The sequence below is a fragment of the Galeopterus variegatus genome, unplaced genomic scaffold (genome assembly GCF_000696425.1).
Source record: "Galeopterus variegatus unplaced genomic scaffold, G_variegatus-3.0.2 Scaffold3586, whole genome shotgun sequence".
Classification (NCBI taxonomy): domain Eukaryota; kingdom Metazoa; phylum Chordata; class Mammalia; order Dermoptera; family Cynocephalidae; genus Galeopterus; species Galeopterus variegatus.
The window spans coordinates 205,507-225,178 of NW_007729697.1; the positions used below are offsets into that span (position 1 = coordinate 205,507).

Here is a 19,672-nt window from a genome sequence, read left to right on the forward strand (position 1 = left end):
CAGAGATGATAAAGTAAATGTGGCATGATGTTAATAGCTGAGGAATCTTCTTATTATTTTTGGCGGCTGGCCAGTACAGGGATCAAACCCTAGACCTTGGTGTTTTCAGCACCACACTCTAACCAACTGAATTAACTGGCCAGCACCTAGAGGGGAAATCTGAATGAAGGACTTATAAGGGAGTTCTTGCAACTTAAATAATTTCAAGAAAGAGTTACTAAAATACTATAAACTTTACAATATAAGTAGATATCTTTATGACCTCAAGATAAAAAGAACTTCAAGACACAAAAAAGAACAAATATAAATGAAATAATGAATAAACTCAACTACATAAAAATATCATGAAGACAATTGTAGTGGGTTGATTTATGTCCCCTCCAAATTCCCTGAAGCTTGAATTGTGCCCCCACAAGTTCTACGTATCAGAAAGTTAGCCCCTTTGTTACGGTTAAGAGGGTGGGAAATCCTATTATGGTAATTGAAAGGTGGAGCCTTGAAGAGGTGATTGGATTGTAGGATTATGCTGTAGTAAATGGATTAAAAATGATCAGGGGCGTGGTTCTGAGGGCTTTAAGAGAAGAGGAAAATCTGTCTCTCTGCTCTCTCTGCTTCCACCATCTTGCAATGTCAGACCCGAGTCACTGTCGCCACCACCAGATGGACTTCCCAGCCTCAGAAACTAAGCAATAAATTTCGTTTTTCTTTATAAATGACCCAGTCTCAGGTATACTGTTATAGCAACACAAAATGGACTAATACAACAATAAACCCGTAAGGCAAAATTGGGAAAACCATTTGCAACACACGACCAACAAAGGATTATCATCTGGAATACGCGAAGAATTCCTACAAATAAATAAAAGAATTCAAAAAAACAAGAAACCAAACACAAAAATAGACAAAAATGTTGAACAGAAAATTTATAAGGGACGATGACAAATAAGCAAATAAAAATATGTTCAACCTCACTAGTAATCATAAAAATGCAATTGAAAACTAGAATGTTAAGATATTATTATTACACATACACCAGAACAGCAAAAATTAAAACAGCCCACAACGCAGTTTTAAAAACAATATGGCATTATGTAATAAAACTGAAGAAATACATACTCTATGACCCAACAATTCCTTTCCTATGTATGCTCCCTAGAGAAAATTCTTGTCCAGAAGACACATACATGAATGTTTGTAATAGCACTGTTCATAGTAGACTCAAACTAAAAACAACCCAAATGTCTATCAGTAATAAAATGGATAAACTGTGGTATATTAATATAATGAGCTACTATAATACACTTGACAGTATTGTAAACAAATGAGCCATAGTTACACGTATGAATGTGAAGAAATCACAAAAGTCTAATACAGAGTAAAAGAAATGTCACAAAAGAAAAACAGCATGATTGCATTTATGTAAAGTGCTAAATATAGGTAAAAAAAAAAAATTTTAATGTTGCATTTAGGGCTACATAATGAGTGCTAAAAGAAAAAAAACAATGGGAAAACAGAAAAGCAAGAGAATAATTATCAAATTTGGGACTGTGGTTATCCTAGGGCAGACAAGAGTGGAAAAAAAAAAAATGATGAAGCAGGGTACTGCTCCAGTATATGTGAATATTTTATTTCTCAACCTGAGTAGTAATTACATGGGTGTATAAAAATACATTTACATGTTTTATAAATTATCTATTTTTCCTAAAAGATGCCCAGTAAGGGGATCTTAACCCTTGACTTGGTGTTGTCAGCACCACGCTCTCCCAAGTGAGCTAACCGTCCATCCCTAAATAGGGATCCAAACCCGAGGCCTTGGTGTTATCAGCACCACACTCTCAAGTGAGCCATGGGCTGGCCCTTATAAAGCTTTTCTATAGGTATGATAAATATCACCGAAAACAGGGACAGAATGCCTATGACTCACCCCTAGAAACTTTAAAGGGCAACCTTTAAAAGAGAAAGAACAGCCAGTGAGGTAGGAAGAAAGTAAGTAGTGTGTGATGTTTCAGCAGCCAAGAGAAAAGAGGAGGGAATAGTGAACTGTGTCAAATAGTAGTGAGGGGCACAGTAGAGAAACTTTCACATAATATTGTTCTGTCTGATGAATTGCTTATCTTAGAATATAGACATTATTTTGTAATGACTGAGGACTTACTTATTAATAACAATGAAAAAGGATATGAACGTTCTGATATTTTATATTCAGAAATCAAAAATTTTAACCATATTTTTAAAATCTTCTTCTCCCATAATGCAGAACATTAATTACACCAAAACTATATATTCAATTATTGGAATAAGTGCAGTTCTACATTTGATAAGACAAATTTTGGCAAACTTGAATTTGCCCCATTTCCTATCACTTGTTATTGAAATGGTAAAGACAAAATCTTTGGCTCTGCCAATGAGCTAGTAACAAGTATAAAAAACAAAATTTTGGTCAGAGACCAAACCAGAAACTTTAACAATTTCAGGAACATGCACTGAATAATTCCCTTTTTAAATTATAAATCACAAATAAGCTTTTGCTTTAAAAGAGAGTTACAAACTATCTTCTAGAAAATTTTGGACAACCATGTAGTTGTCTTAACTCTTTAATTTTCTCACCTTTAAAAGAAGATGAACTACATACTACACCTAAGGTCTCAATCAGCAATATTTTATGGTGTTATTTAGGGAAGGAAAATTAATCACAAAGGGTAATAAAACTTAATACTTTGTCTAAATAATAAACCACACTTCTGAGAGACATAAAACCAAAAAGCAGCACATATCAATCTAATGATATATTCAAACTGGGCCATCCATTCCTTTTTTCATTATACAAAGGTTTACTTTAAATAAAAGAAGAGAAAAGAAGCTCTTTAAAGCTACATTTGCAGAGACAATTTAGAAGGATATACTTTTACTAATGCAAAATGCAACTTCACACAAACTTAAGTTGGAAGTTCTAATATATAAAAAAGAAAACAAAAATGAAATAAACCCTCTTCACTGAATAAAGAAAGAATATACCATTAATTTAGGCTTGTGGTTTCAAAACAAAGCTACTTAAAAAGGGAAAACTATTTTTCTAAAGAGCTCTCATGGTAAAGTTCTGTTGGCTATAGACAAATACATTTAAATCAATGTTAATTAATTTGAAGCAAATGGCTGTGGGGCTTATGAAGAATGAGTAATATTAATGTTAGAAAATAAATTTGTAACTCAATTTCAGATAGCCACTTGTTTTATCAACTAATTGAACCTCCTAAGATTTAATTAATAGGCTATTATTTTTGCTTTCCTTTAGAAATCCTGAGAGAACTCAAGAAAAAAAAGACTAACTGACACACATGGATTAATAAAACAAACTTCAGAAAACTTGGTTTGTGACCCAAAAAGGAACTACTCACCAAAAGCAGCAGCCATAGGGGGTTCAAGGGATGGCTGGCCATCACCAGTAGGAAGGTCTAAGCGAGTGAAGTCTCTGCTTTTGTCATTATTATATTTCACATTAAGGCTGGTGAGCTTGGAGAAGTCAATACGCAGAGTGCAGCATGCATTATAGATATTCTGGCCATCCAGAGCCTAAAGCATGTGAGAAAGGGACTGATGGTTTGGCAAGACAACAACACTGATACATCAAGGAACCTCTATTTTGACACAGAGTGGCAATCAGGTGTAAAGCAGAGAGCACTGGACTAAAAGCGAAAGACTTGGGTTTACTTTTACCTATGTCACTAACTGTGTGAGTCTAAGGGAGAAAAACAAAATCTCTAAGACTCCGTGTTCACCTGTAAAATAAGGGTAATAATAGCTATCTTGTCTGTGGTAAGACCAAATGACAGGTGAGAAATGTAAAAGCTTGGAAAACTATTGTATATTATAGAAATACTAATTATTATTATGATTATTTTACTTATGGCAAATTGTTTAAATATACTTTAATTTTACATTTCATCTTAATTCACTTTAGTACAGTTTATATAGATTAGAATGAAACAAAGCTTTTGCAAATGGTACTTGTCACAGCCACAATACATAAAATATTATCTACCATTTTTTTCTCTTGTAAATTTACTTTGTAATACTTTGAATAATAAACAGGGAAATTTGGAATCAGTTGTGACCAAAGATCAGTAACTCCTTTCTTTCTTTGCAAGAATAAAAATTTATCAACTGGTTATTTGTGGCCATTTATGACTTCCAATAAATGCTCAAATTTAAAAAAATAGATACCAGAAACCAAAGCACATAAAAATAAAATAAAACAAATATACTAAAAACCCGAATTTATAATAATAGTTATTGACAAATACGCCATCATAAAGGTACAAAATAATATATGCAGATAGAAGGTACAGCAAATATAAAAGCTACATTCCTAGTCAAGTGTCAGATGCTTTGTGGTACATAAGAGTACTATAAACTTTAGTCCCTATATTTGAGCAGAAATTAGAAATGATTCAGATACCAGTATAAGACAGAACTAGAGCTAAGGATAAATCTCAATACAACCAAACTGAAAGTGAAGTTTTGTATATTGTCAAGACAGTCAGGCATTCATGTACTAAAAAAAAATGACAACATGAATTGACAGCAGCATGTTTCCTAAGATTCAATGTCTTCACCAATTTAGAGCTTAACAGGAATGAACACTGAATACAGTTGCAAAAATAGTGAAATCAATCTTAGGCTGATTTAACCGAAGTAAATGGAGGCACAAGGATAAAGATAATTCTATCTCGTTAGTCAGACAACATCAGGAGTACAGTGCTCAACTCTAGACTTTAAATATGACAAACAGGAATGAGTTTCAGAGATCTGAGAGGTGATAGGAGATTTGAAACCATTTCATATAAAGAAAAAAGTAGTTATTTTTAGCTTAGAAAAAAACAACACATGAGCTATACACTTTAAAATGGTAAAAATGTGTATTTTACCACAACTAAAAAAAAAAACAAAACAAAAACACCCACATGGTAAACTGTAGCAAGAGAAGACATGATGGCTTTGTTCAGGTGTCACTTAAGTGAGTGATTAACAACTGAAAAATGAAAAAAAATCATAATTACCATTTTGGCATAATGTGCATTCACTGGGTCAGCATACTGAAGCAAGGCCTGAAACTGATTATTCTTTGTAAAGGTGATAATCTTCAAGACTGTGCCAAATTTAGAAAATATCTGGAAAAAATAAAGAAAATATTAAACTAATGTGCCTTTATAAATATAACTTGGCTCATGAATCCCATTTTTAAATGAAAATAATTTTCTCTATTAAAACTTGGTACTAAAATGATTTAAATCAAGCCTAAGATGTTAATGTCCCATGCATGTCTTAGAACAATGCCTGGTACACAATAGGCACTCAAATATTTAGCCTATTTTACAGCATGTATACATGGTAAAATATTAAAATAGGAGGCTATGATAGGAATTAATTGATGGTATGAGAAAATGGTGTTACAAAGCGTATGAATGGAAGTGTGAGGGCCATATGGATCAATTATTTCACCTTGTGAATCAACATCTACTTCTTGAGATTTTTGTAGGCACAGAAACTAGAAGATATCAACTAGAGGCTGCTCTATTAATTCATCAAATATTCATGGAGCACTGTTCTAAGCACTCGGACATCAGCAGTGAACAAAACAGAGACAAAAGTCTCCACCCTTATGAAGAAAGATAGACAAAAAACAAATAAGCAAACAAATGACATGATGTCTAGTCATAAGAAAGTGAAAAGAAAAAAATAAAAGAGGGGAAGGGATAAGAAAAGTTGGAGTGCAAGTTGGGATAGTGCAAATGTGCTCAAGGATGGCTTCTCTGAAGTGTCTTTGGAGAAGAGGAATAAAGTGAGGGGAAGGCTTCCTGACAGATCCCTAGTTCCCAGTGCTCTTATAATACTTGCTCCACATCAGCATCACAAAGGTTCATGGCCTGAATTACTAGCAACTATTTGTGAAAGACTAAATAGGTAGCATTTTGTTTTCCTCTGCAATTCCATCTTAAATTTGGATCTTAATGAGCCAGAAAATTTTCCTTCTGCTTCTGAGAATAAAAAGAGAAGTACCCCCATGCTGAAGATTTTGCTGTTATCAAGCACTGTGTATGAGTGTCCTTAATAGGCAATTGGTCCTGCTTTTCAATTATCAGAAAGAATGCTCAAGAATAACTATCCTAAAGCATAGGCAAGAAAAGAAAAAATAAACTGAATTACCTCAAAATTAAAAACTTTTGTGCATCAAGGGATGCTATCAACAGAGTGAAAAGGCAACCCACAAAATGGGACATAATAATTGTAAATCATGTATTTGATAAAGGGTTAATATATGAGTATTCTTACAACTCAACAATAACAACAAAAACTACCCAATTTAAAAACAGGCAAAGAACTTGAACAGACACTTCTCCAAAGACGATAATCAAATGGCCAATAAGCATGTGAAAAAATGCACATCACTAATCATTAGGGAGATGCAAATCAAAACTACATGCTCACTTCATGCCCACTAGGATAGCCATTATCAAAAAACCCCACAAAAACATAAGATAACAAGTGTCAAAGAAGATGTGGAGGGAAAATAGAACATTTGTATTCTTTTTGGAATGTAAAATGTTAAAGTCACTATGAAAAACAGTATGACCTTTCCTCAAAAAATTAAAAATAAGGGCCAGCCCAGTGGCGCACTCGGTAGAGTGCGGCGCTTGGGAGTGTGGAGGTGCTCCCGCCGAGGGTTCGGATCCCATATAGAGACCGGACCGCTCACTGGTTGAGCGCGGTGCGGGCGCAACACTGAGGGTTGCGATCCAGTTGCCGGTCACGGAAAAGGACAAAAAGGGGAAAAAAATAAATAAATAAAATTAAAAATAAAATTACTATATGATCCAGCAATTCCACTTCTGGGTAAATACCCAAAAAATTAACAGCAGGGACTCAAAGAGATATCTGTACACCCACATTCATAGCAGCATTATTCACAATAGCCAAAAGGAGAAAGCAACCCAAGTGTCCATAACAGATAAACGGATAAACAACATGTGGTGTATCCATACACTAGAATACTATTCAGCCTTAAAAAGGAAGGAAATTCTGACACATGCTACGACACTGTTGAATCTTCAAGACATCATGGCAAGTAAAATACGCCAGTCACAAAAGGACAAATACAGCATGACTCCACTTATATGAAGAACCTAGAGCTGTCAAATTCAGAGAAACAGAAAGTAGAACAGTGGTTGTTAGGGGCTGGGAGGCAGGAGATATGGGGAACTATAATTTAATGGGTACAGGAGTTTCCATTTGGGAAGATAAAGAAAGTTCTAGAGACATATGGTGTTTGGTGATGAGTGAAAAACAATTTGAATTAATGTCACTGAACTGTACAATTAAAAATAGTTAAAACGGTACATTTTGTTATACATATCTTACCATTTCAATCATTTTGGGTAACACATCTATCTATTTATTATGTATGCACCAAATGAATGTTTTCCTCCAATAAAAGAGGAGCATTAGACTTACTTTTTAAAATTAAAAAAAAAAAAAAAAAAACAAAAGGGGGGCCGGCTTCGTGGCATTTTGGGTAACACATCTATCTATTTATTATGTATGCACCAAATGAATGTTTTCCTCCAATAAAAGAGGAGCATTAGACTTACTTTTTAAAATTAAAAAAAAAAAAAAAAAGACAAAAGTGGGGCCGGCTTCGTGGCTCACTTGGAAGAGTGCAGTGCTGGTAGCACCGACAGATCCTATGTAGGGATGGCCGGTGCACTCACTGGCTGAGCGTGGTGCAGACAACACTGTGCCTAGGGTTGCGATCCCCTTACCAGTCAGAAAAAAAAACCCAAAAACTAAAAAACAAAAACTGTCTACCTCAGGTAGTGTTCTAAATTATAAATCAGATTATATTTTCCCCTGCTTAAAATCCTTCACTACCTCATTATCTACACGGTGAAATCCAAGCTCCTCAGTACAATATACACAATATCTCAACCTCATACCCTGGCACTTCTTACATCTCACTATTTACATCAACAATATGCAGTTACCTGTAGTTCTTCAAATACATCAAGTGACTTCAGACTTCTATGACCATACAGGTGGATTTTCCCTTTTCCTAGAACTCTGTCTAACATCTAGTAAATTTTCATTTATTTTTTCCAAAACTCAGCTCAGGGAGCAATGCCAGCACAAAATTCTCAGCCTCCCCCAAATCCCAATAGAGATTTTAGGGAAATACTCTTGCCCAAGTATTGTTCCCTTCTGGGTCTCATATAAATAATTATCTTGCTGTTGTACTAATATTCTACTATATATTTATTTATTTACATATTTGTCTCCTTTAATTAGGCTGAAAGCTCCTTGCAGGAATATACCTTGTCTTAATAATTTCTGTATCATTAAGCACAATTCTTGGCATTTAAGAGATACAGGGAAAAATATTTATTATTAACTGACAAAGAATTATACTGAGATCTGGCTGGTGAATTATGGCAATATGTAATTTTTTAAAATGATAAACATGGCTACTAACCATGGATAGCTCTCTCGAGTCCCCTGGACTGTACTCACTGAGAGAAGAACTACAAAGATTATTCTGATACTTCTGAATAAGTGAGCTCCAACATCAGGGAATCCAGGAATACCTCAAGTGTGATTTTTAACATCTTTTCATAACCAACAAAATAGTAAACTTTAAACAGATTTGGTCTCAAAAAATTAAAATTCAGGGAATTTAATATATACAGATTTATTTTTATTAATTATAAAGTCTTTGACTCTATTTCCCTAATATTTTTGCTGTCATAAATACAGACAAACACACAGACTCAACTCTAGATGTCTCCTGTGCATTTGAATCTTTTCGGACTACAAAATGGGACTAAGAAGATACTAAAGATCAATTATTCAAGTTAGAAAAAGAAGACTGTCAAAAATTATCTCTAATGGTACTACCTCTTGTATGAAACAGAATGGTGAAGATTTTTTCATAACTTACACAAATATATCAACCAAAACAACAAGGCCACATTTGACTTTCCTCTTGTAAGAGTATTCTTCCTTACCTGATGAAGAACTTCCAAAGTAACAGGGTAAAAGAGGTTTTCAATAATTATTCGGAGCACAGGGCTCTGCCCAGGTAGAACTGTGCCTTCACTGGAAGGAGCTCCAGGAAGGGCCAGACTTCCTGACTGGACAGCACTGACAGCCTGCAGTGCAGCTTGGGCTCTCTATAAAACAATCCAAAATGAGAACTTTCAGTTATACAGAAACATTCTATGAATCCTAAAAATTAGTTGACGTAAAACAATAAGAACTAACATAGTTAAATAAAAAAATACATTCTATTCAATCTGGACACACATATCCTAAATTTGTAATCAGTTAGGAGTCACAGATGTGCCTTCTTATCATGATAAGAAAGTGCTTAAATTTACTTAAAGAGATGAAAAAAAGAAAATCTGGATACGATTTTTATTTCCTAATTTAAAAAAGACAACATGAAAACAATATTAAAGACCATGTAAAAATCACTCAAGTCCCTTTTCTTTTTCTCTCTCCTTTTCCTTTCCCTTCTTGAACAATTCAGTTCCATTCTTAAGCCTCTGGGTGGCATAAGATAGGTGTAAATATAGAGGAGGAGAGGAAGTATGGTGGTTCAGAATGGATAAGGATGGCATCCTGGCATGGAATATCAGAGCCAGAGCAAGTTGAGGAGAGTATCCTCAACAGGGCTGCCTGGCAAGGGGAATCTGAATCCAAACAAGGTAGAAAGTATCTATGTGTGGGGGGTAGCCCAGTGTTGAATATTAGAACCTAAGAAGCACGAGAAGGGCATTCAGAGGAAGGGCAGCCTAGCTTGGCATGGCAGAGCTGAAAGAGTTTTAAGAGGGAGGTCTACATGGTGTAGGTGGCCGACATCGTGAAAGACAGCCTGACCAGGAAGAAGAGGTCCACGGGATGGGAACGAGCTGGTATGAAAAGTCAAAGTCTGAATGGGGTAAGGTCATCCAGTGGAGGAACAACCTCACAGGGGTTGTCAGAGCCCAAACAAGGGTAGGCAGACAAGCTTCTAAATATTCTCCACTAAAAGGAACCAGGACACTCTAAAAACTGGCTGGTTCCAGAGCTGGGCAGAGAAAACACAAGATGAGTATAAAACATTTGTGTGTGTGTGTGTGCGTGTGTTTCTGCCAGAATGCAAGGAAGTATTCAAAGAATGATAGAGACATGTCAAATGGATATAGAAGTCAGCTTGGGGCTGGCCTGGTGGCGCACTCGATTGAGTGCAGTGCTCCCGCCAAGGGTTCGGATCCCATATAGAGACTGGTCTGCTCACTGGTTGAGCGCGGTGCGGGCGCAACACCGAGGGTTGCGATCCCGTTGCCGGTCGCGGTACAGGCGCGACACCGAGGGTTGTGATCCCGTTACCAGTCACGAAAAAAGACAAAAAGAAGAAGAAAAAAAAAAAAAAAAGAAGAAGTCAGCTTGAAGGGATTCCCACTGGCAAAATCTGGAACAATTTGAGCATCAAAATAATAATGAATCGGGCCGAGCCCGTGGCGCACTCGGGAGAGTGCGGCGTATTTGCCGTCTTCTCGCTCTTATGAAGGAATTTCATGTTTTGCCATCAAGCATCATGTTTGCCATAGGCCTCTGTAGACACACTTTACTGGGTTCCTTTCTATTCCTAGTTCACTAAGATTTTTTTCTTTTTATAAACAGATACTATTAAATTTTATCTAATGCTTTTTCTGCACCTGTCGCTATGATTGTATGATTTCTCTCCTGTGATCTGTTAATGAATCATTGATTTTTCTTATATAATACCAATATTCCATGCTTGGGATAAACCCAAATTGGTCGTAATGTTTATTTAGACTTTAATTGGATCCTATATAGGGATGACCGGTGCGCTCGCAGTGCTCACTGGCTAAGCACGGTGCGGCCGGTCTCAAAAAGGAAAAAATAAATAAAAATAAAAAATAATGAATCTAACAAACAATAACCTATTAAACAAAAAAGGAAACTTTAAGTCCACACTGATACAAACTGACAGGTTATAAGGAGCAGTATATTTACATTGTCTTAAAGTACCTTCCCACAAAATACTATTCTTCCCCCTTTGTAAACAATAACTTTACAGTAAAGAAGCCTGGCAAACACTAGCCTAATCAAGTGATCAAAGAGCACATCATCGGTAATGAAACAATCTGAAATTATGTACTACCTGATATGATGCAATGAGAAGAAAAGAGCATTACTTCTGTGATGTTCCTGTCAAAGATACATACCTTGAATGGAATTATGAGGAAACAGACTCAAATTGAAGAATATTCTAGAAAATAAATTACCTATAATTTTTAACAGTGTCAACATTATGAAAGTCAAAGAAGACTTAAAAAGACATGACAACTAAATGGAACATATGATTGGGAACTGGATTCTTTTGCCATAAGCAACTGGCAAAACATGAGTGAAGTGTGAGGACTGGAGAGAAGTAATATATCAATGTTAACTTCCTGATATTGACTATATTGTATTCTGGTTGGCAGAAGAATGTCCCTGTTTGTAGGAAATGCACACTAAGTACCGGACAGTGAAGAAAGACCAGGTTAACAGTTTATTCCCAAATGGCCTGAGAAATCAAAACTTCATTCTGTACCTGCAACTTTTTTCTAAGTTTGTGACTGTCTCAAAATCTAGAACAATTACTTAAAAAATAAAGTATGCAAAAGGATGGGGAAATTAAAGGGAAAAAAGCACAGTTAATGATTATTGAAATTAAATGCATGTTTTTATCAATGTTTAGTTCCATAGTCATCTTTTCTTAAGAATGGTGATAATTAGTAAAATACCTGTGCAACAAAATAAAAAATCCAACCACTTCAATGCAGGTACTTTTCATTTTTACATATTGCATTCAGTTGCAATTTTAAAGATGACAGTATTTTGTATGTTATTTTGAATTACTAACATTTTTTTTTTTTTTTTTTTTTTTTTTTCCGTGTCCAGCAACGGATCGCAACCCTCAGTGTCGCGCCCGTACCGGACCGGGACCGGCAACGGGATCGCAACCCTCGGTGCTGCTCCCGCGCCTCGCTCAGCCAGTGAGCGGGAACCGGTCTGTATGTGGGATCCGAACCCTTGGCGGGAGCGCCGCCGCGCTTCCCAAGCGGCGCACTATCGCAGTGCGCCACTGGGCCGGCCCACTAACATTTATTTTGATTAGTTTTCATGATTGTAATTTTTAGTTACTGTCTATTTAATTTTTTATACCATCTGTCTTCTGTGATATTTGAGTTTTCAACATTTTCTATGATAAATAATATTAAAATAAGTGCCTTTCCAAAAACTAGCCATCTTTTACTTTTTGTATGCTTATTTTAACTTCCACATTTATGTCTGTATACATCCTTTTAAAAACTACTTGTATATAATCCCTCTACTAGCATTTTTATAACATATACAGATTTTTTTGGCAGCTGGCTGGTATGGGGACCTGAATCCTTGCCCTTAGTGTTACAACAGCACACTCTAACCACATACCCAGATTTTTATGTATCGGATATTATATAAACTGCCGAAAGTTTGGTTTCCAAAGTAGCACCATCTTTAAGAACAATATAAGAATAATTTTTTGATTACTTTTTATAACTAATTCTCTAAACTATGCTCTTGACAGCCAAGTATGTGGGACACTGGGCACCGCAATCCTGCTTCAAACATGGCAGTTTATCTCATCCATTTTACACTGGGCTCCCCAGTAAGATTTTATTGGGGAAAAAAGGGTGCTACTGCTTTTAAAAGTTTGAAAACTGATTCAGACATATACTTTGAGCCTATAACCGGTAAAAGGGAAATCAATCCATTAGCAAAGATGTTAAATTACTTATTATAACTGTATTCCACACACTCAAAAAATCAAGTAGAGAAATGAAAGATATAAAACAGTTCTGTCCAACAAAATTTCCTGTGATGATGGAAATGTTTGGTATCCACACAGTCCACTACAGTAGATAGTAGCCACATGTGGCTAGTGAGCACCTGAAATGTGGCTTCTGCAACTGAGAAAATAAATTTTTAATTTTAATTATTTTAATTAATTTAAGTTTAGCCACATGTAGCTAGTAGCTACTGTATCAAATGCCATAGCTCTACAATATCTAGAAGACATCATCATACATAGTGAGGTTTTAAGTGTAATAATTGTTCCTATTCCTTTTAGATTGAAATGATTAAATCTTACCAAAACTAAGTAAACCAAAAGTAAATGTACAATGAAAAGTAAATTTAACCTCGCTGACCTCTTTACTTCATTATGCCATCAATCATTCCATCAATAATTTTTATTAAACAACTGTATATAAGTGCTTTGCTGGTGGTACTGTTGCTGTTGTTATTGTTGTGCTCCTCTTCTTTCACCCCCTCTTTGGCATAAGGGATACCACAAGGGAAAAATTAAGGAGCTGTGGTTGTGGTATATACTGTCCTAATCATTAGAGAATTTTCAATATATTCTGCATTGACACTTCACAGAACATTAAACACAAAGCTCTCTACATAGCAGGCATGTAAGGAATGTTTTTGACAATAAAAATCTGAGAAAATAACACCTGGGGAAAAAGGTAGATTTCTAAGTAACTCTAGATTTCTAAGTAACTCTATAGTTTCAGTTGTTGTTGTTTGTTTATTATTTATTTATTTATTTATTTAATTTTAATTTTTATTTTTTTAAAGATGACCGGTAAGGGGATCTTAACCGCTGACTTGGTGTTGTCAGCACCACGCTCACCCAATGAGCCAACTGGCCATCCCTATATGGGATCCGAACCCATGGCTTTGGTGTTATCAACATCACACTCTGAGTGGGCCATGGGCCGGCTCCAGTTGTTATTATTTTTTAAAAATCTATTTATTTTTCACAGCTGGCCAGTACACGAGTCAGAAGCCTTGATCTTGGTGTTGCAACACCACACTCTAACCAACTGAGCTAACCGGCCAGCCTTCAGTTTTTAATTAGGCAAATATATTTAAGTAAAAAAGCGAGAAATGTCTTAATATGAAAGTATGTCTGGTACTAAAAATTATGAGAAAGCAGAACTCCTATTATGGGAAAAAAATTTTAAATGTTTGGACAACAAACTCTCTGGATATGGTTACATTAACTATTAATAAAGGAACTAATAGCAGTAGCATAATTGAAAAAGCAACAAATATTTTATTAAGGTAGGATAGGGAGATATACTTCATGCAAAATTTAAACGTCCCTGGATAATGTGAAGATGACATTTCTAATATTGAGAATATGAAAATTAATACACAATAAAAACACAGATCTTAAGTGTTCAGTTTGATGATTTTTTTTTTTTTTTTTTAAAGATGACCGGTAAGGGGATCTCAACCCTTGGCTTGGTGTTGTCAGCACCACGCTCAGCCAGTGAGCAAACCGGCCATCCTTATATAGGATCCGAACCCGTGGCCTTGGTGTTATCAGCACCGCACTCTACCGAGTGAGCCACGGGCCGGCCCAGTTTGATGATTTTTTAAGGAACTTTTTAAGGAAAAATCCTCCCATGGTCATCTCTGCAGATTTATAAAATTCCACACACAAGGTCAAGAAAAACTGTATACAATAATGACTGCCATTAACCATTTCTCAAATGCTATTACCTCAGAATATGATCCAAATTTTGTAGTTATAATTTTAGCTGAAATCAAGGAGACAAAAATACTAGATATTCACCAAACATTTTGGCAAGTATGTCCATAAGCTGGAAAAGTAATGTGCATGTTTTGGGATATCTTACTATTCAGAGAACAAAACACTAATCTACCAGCTACCTGGGTCTGTTAAAATAAAAAGACATATGGTACTTTCTATGTATGCAAACAGGTACCCTCAATGACTTCAGGTTTGGTGTAGGACTTCGAATAAAAGAAATTTTTTAAAAATCAAATATCAATGCATAAAAATTGCACAAAAGTAACAAAATGAAAAGGGTACTGAGAAGAAATCAAGGATATCTAAGAATAAACTAGGTCATCTGGGCTGTCTCTGGTTGCCAAGCAACAGGGATTTCTCACTATTTCCCTTTGGAATAATCCAGTCTTTAAGACTTTTATTAAATTGTTTTTTTTTTTCTTTTTCAAGATTTATACTAACATACTAAAGAAGCACACTAGAGAAAACTGTAGAACTTACATGAAGGAAAATGAAAAATTCTACTGAAAGATGTAAAAGAATACAAAAAATATATAACTTCCTCCTCTAAAGGATCAGAGAGCAATATACATATGTTAATTATCCCCAAATTAAGCTATGAAAATCAACCCAGTTCCAATCATGTTTTTTGGGGGCAGGAGTTGCCAAAATAATTCTAAAATATAGCTGAAGAAATAAACAAGAAATATTAACCAGGAGGGTGGGGGGATGGGGAGAGGTTGGTCAATTGATACAATACTGCAGAGATAGGAAGAACAAGATTTAGTGTTCTACAGCAATACGGGGAGACTAAAGTCAACAACAAATTACTGTATAACTTCAAGTAGCTAATTGAAAAGATGCTGAATGTTCCCAACACAAAGAGGTGACAAATGTTTAAGGTGATAGATATATGAAATACCCTGATATGATCATTGCACACTGTACAAATGTACCCAAATATTACATTGTACTCCATAAATATATACAATTATCATGGGTCAATAAGTAAAAATAAAATTTTTTTCCAAATATTTCAGACAGAAGTAGATTAGAGGTTACCAGAAACTATGGGGAAAGAATAATGAGAAGTTATTGCTTAATGGGAACAAAACTTATGTTTAGGATGATGAAGAAGTTTTGGAAATAGATAAGAGATAGTGGTCATACAGCACTGTGAATGTAATGAATTCAATGCAATTGTACATTTACAAATGCTTAAAATGGTAATCTTTAGGTTATATATGTTTTACCACAATAAAAACAAATATTAATCTGTTAATTTCTGAAAAGAGAAAGTAATGAATAGGACCATGCCCTACAATATCTTAAGCTATAGGGCGCACTGAATCACAAATGGAACAGAATGGAACCCAAAAAGCCAGTCCAGGTTAGACATGGAGTGTATACAATGTGAGCAGCACACACATAAGGGCAGATCACAAGCCATGCAAAATTAGAATATGATAAAGGACAAGTTTCACAACAGTGGATAATAAATGGTTTATTCAAAAAATAATGGAGGAGAAATTGGTCTCTTGGAATAAAAAAGATCAAAGCCCTATCCTCATTCCCCATATCCAAAATATTTCTAATAAAACAAAGATTTAAACATCAAAATAAAAATAACCAAAACAAAAAAATATTAGAAGAAAATGTAAGTAGATTTTTTTCTTAATCTTGGTCTGCTAGGTCTTTCTAAGTATGGTACCAAAGTTAGAAAAGACTGTATTATAGCAATCTTAAGAGATATGACTATATGTATAAAAATATTTTAAAAACTGCATTAGCAGAAAAATTCACAGAGACTAACAGTAGAATGATAATTGCCAGAGGCTAGAGGGAGGAGGGAATGAGGACTTATTGTGGGTAGAAAGCTTCAGTTTGGGATGCTGAAAAAAGTACGGAGATGGTTAGTGGTGGTGACGTACAACAATGTGAATACACGTAAATGCCACTAAACTGTATAGTTAAAAACAGTTAAACAATAAATTTCATATTATGTATATTTGACCACAATTTAAAAATGGGGAAAAAAAGCATTAACAGAAATCATTATAAATAAGTACTTTACAAATTATCAAATAAAAGTAAATAAGATGTAATTTCTCACCTATCATATTAGCAAAGATACACAGGAAAACTGCTTACCCTAAATCAGCATGTAAATCCTTACAGAAAGCAATCATGCAGCACATATCAGAATAAAAAATATGAATATGCTTGCATAGGACAACTTAACTGCCAGAAATGTAACCTAGTAAGATAACGTTGCAAGTGTGCTAAAATATATGTTGTTGCAGTACTTTTTCTAAGGCAGAATGGATAAATTACGGCTCTCCTTTACAAGAGAATATCACGCTATTAAAAATTATGAAGTAACTGTATTTGTTGTCATGTCTCCATGTTTGTTGTCATGAAACCATGTTTATAAGATGTGATAGAGAAAAAAGATTTCAAAACACCGGGATTCTGTTTGTGTAAAATGAGATACATAAATACCTAAATAGAAAAGGGGTACTGCAAACAAAATGATAGCACCAGATATTAGATATCTCTGGGTAACTGATTTTTTTTTTTCTTTACTTCTCTGGGTTGTTTGAATGTTTTACCATGAGCATGTATACTATTTATAATTTACAAGGCAATTTTTCATTTTAAAAAGTCTATTCTATTTGAAAATATCTAATATTGCATTTATTCTAAGTTTATATAGTTTATTATAAACTGTTAATACATCTTAGAACAAGTTAAGGATTACGTGCAGGAAATGTCGCTGTTTTAAAACAACGTGGAAAACTATAATTTAATCTCAGCAGCTTGCATTATAATGCTTTTCACCACAGAATCAGACAGCTTTAGGAGTTCTTTACCTAGAGCAAGAATACAGGGGGTAAACATGCTCTTAACATAAAAAAAAAAACCACTTTCTTAAAATACACTTGCTTTGTGGAGAAAGTTTTTCTATTCTTAAGTAACTTCAAATTACTATTTTAACTACTTAAAAATGAACCTGAAAAGATACAAAAGACTCAACATAAATTATATCAAAGTAAAAAGAGGAAAATGAGGTAAGAAATGCTGATACGCTATGTTCTAGTTATCTTGAGGAGTCAAAAATCATTTAACAAACAATTCTAAACAAATTCCTATTAAGTTCAGTTACTTAACATCATAATATAAGTATCGCTTAACTTCTTAAACTTTGCTATATATTCTTTAAAAAGAAGGGACTGAAGTGAATGACATAATTTCCTTTTAGATCTGAGATTTTAAGAGGTATGTAATAATACAGATTTTTATATTTTATTTTTTATTGTGAAAAGTTTCAAAGGAAATAATAAATATGTGTCACTTCTAAATGGCACTGTTTTCTTACTCTTAAGCTTTAGGAGAAGAATTTACATACACAATCCTGACTAATACAGTATCCTAAAATTAAGAAAAGCACATTATCTTTCTTCCTCTGTAAAGTACAGAAAATTAATTTTAAGTTATTATACCATGTGTACTTATACTTATTTTTAAAAATGTCTTTAATACTTACAGCTTGATTAGGAAGATTGTCAGTCTTAAGTTCTCTGTGATTGGAATACTGAATAAAAACAGGCTGGCTTCGAAGGTGAGGAGTAAAAGGAGTATAATAATTCACCATAGTAACAGCAGCTTCCTCAGACGCCATTTCTAAGAAAGCCTGCAATAAACACAAGGTGAAGTGAAAGCTCATCTTTCTGAAAGACAGTTAAAAACTGTGATCCTAAGCTTGCACTTAAACTCATGCATTCTCAACAGAAATGATATTGCCCCCAAGAGGATGAAAAAACTTCTGCTTCAAAGTATATCATGGATGTTAATTAAAAACATATTTGAAAAGCTGGGTTCAGGGCCAGCCTGTGGCTCACTTAAGAGAGTGTGGTGCTGATAACACCAAGGTCCCGGGTCTGGATCCCTATATAGGGATGGCTGGTTAGCTTGCTTGGGAGAGCGTGGTGCTGACAACACCAAGTCAAGGGTTAAGATCCCCTTAACGGTCATCTTTTTTTTTTTAAAAAAAAAAAAAAGAAAGAAAGAAAGAAAGAGAAGTTGGGTTCAATAAAGGACTTGGGATTGGGAAACTGCCAGTTGACTGAATAATTTTATGTGGTTTTTGGTTTTCTTCTTATTAATGTTTCTTCTAAAACCTAGAAATAATTATAAAGGCAAAAAATAAATATGTAGATCAACATTGTAAATGGATGCTTTCAGAGGCTGGGATTTTATAGTTCTTTCATTAAAAATCTTGGGGTTATGAGGTTACGATACATAAACAGAGATACTAAAATTTCATGGGGAAATTAGGGGGTTAAATAAAAGTCTAAAAAAGCCTCTTTAAAGGAGCAAAAAGAAAAAAAAGGTTGAGAAACACTGCTCTAACTATCCAGATTCTTCAACAGGGATGGGGCATAATGATTTGTTCTCCCTTACCTTTTCATAAAACAGCCATTTATAAATAAAATTAAATAGAACATTCATTTTTTTTTCAGTAAGAGTTTTATCTCATACTTTGCCAATAAAAAACCAACATACTGGGCCAGCCCATGGCTCACTTGGGAGAGTGTGGTGCTGACAACACCAAGTCAAGGGTTAAGATCCCCTTACCAGTCATCTTTAAAAAAACCCAACATATCTCACCAGCAGAGAATGAGAATCATCATAGATAGTGGAAAAGGAACTAGATTAAAAGCTATATCTAGCTCTAACACCTTGGTCAAAATCTCTTGAGACTTAGTTCCCTCATCTAAAACATGAAGCACTGCCTAATATGATCTTTAAGTCTCTGTCTTGAGTTGAATGTCCTCCCAAAACTTAACTTCCACTGTTAATGGTTGAAGATGGGAAATCCTATTATGGTAATTGAAAGGTGGGGCTTTGAAGTGATGATTAGGTTGTAGGACCATGCTGTAGTGAATGGATTCATAATGGTGGTCAGGGGTATTG

At 34.7% G+C, this 19,672-nt stretch overlaps 1 protein-coding gene across 2 annotated transcripts in view; it reads right to left on the reverse strand.

Moving 5' to 3' along the window:
* Window positions 1-19,672, reverse strand: part of PTBP3 (polypyrimidine tract binding protein 3) — a 77,066-nt gene that overhangs the window by 23,472 nt on the left and 33,922 nt on the right. For both annotated transcript variants that reach the window (XM_008585471.1, XM_008585470.1), the window contains 4 exons: window positions 18,243-18,389; window positions 9,057-9,221; window positions 5,058-5,168; window positions 3,396-3,570 (listed from right to left, as the gene is read on the reverse strand). In XM_008585471.1, coding sequence (XP_008583693.1) covers window positions 3,396-3,570; window positions 5,058-5,168; window positions 9,057-9,221; window positions 18,243-18,377 — 586 coding nt within the window. In that variant the 5' untranslated portion in view covers window positions 18,378-18,389. The remainder of the gene's footprint in view (window positions 1-3,395; window positions 3,571-5,057; window positions 5,169-9,056; window positions 9,222-18,242; window positions 18,390-19,672) is intronic.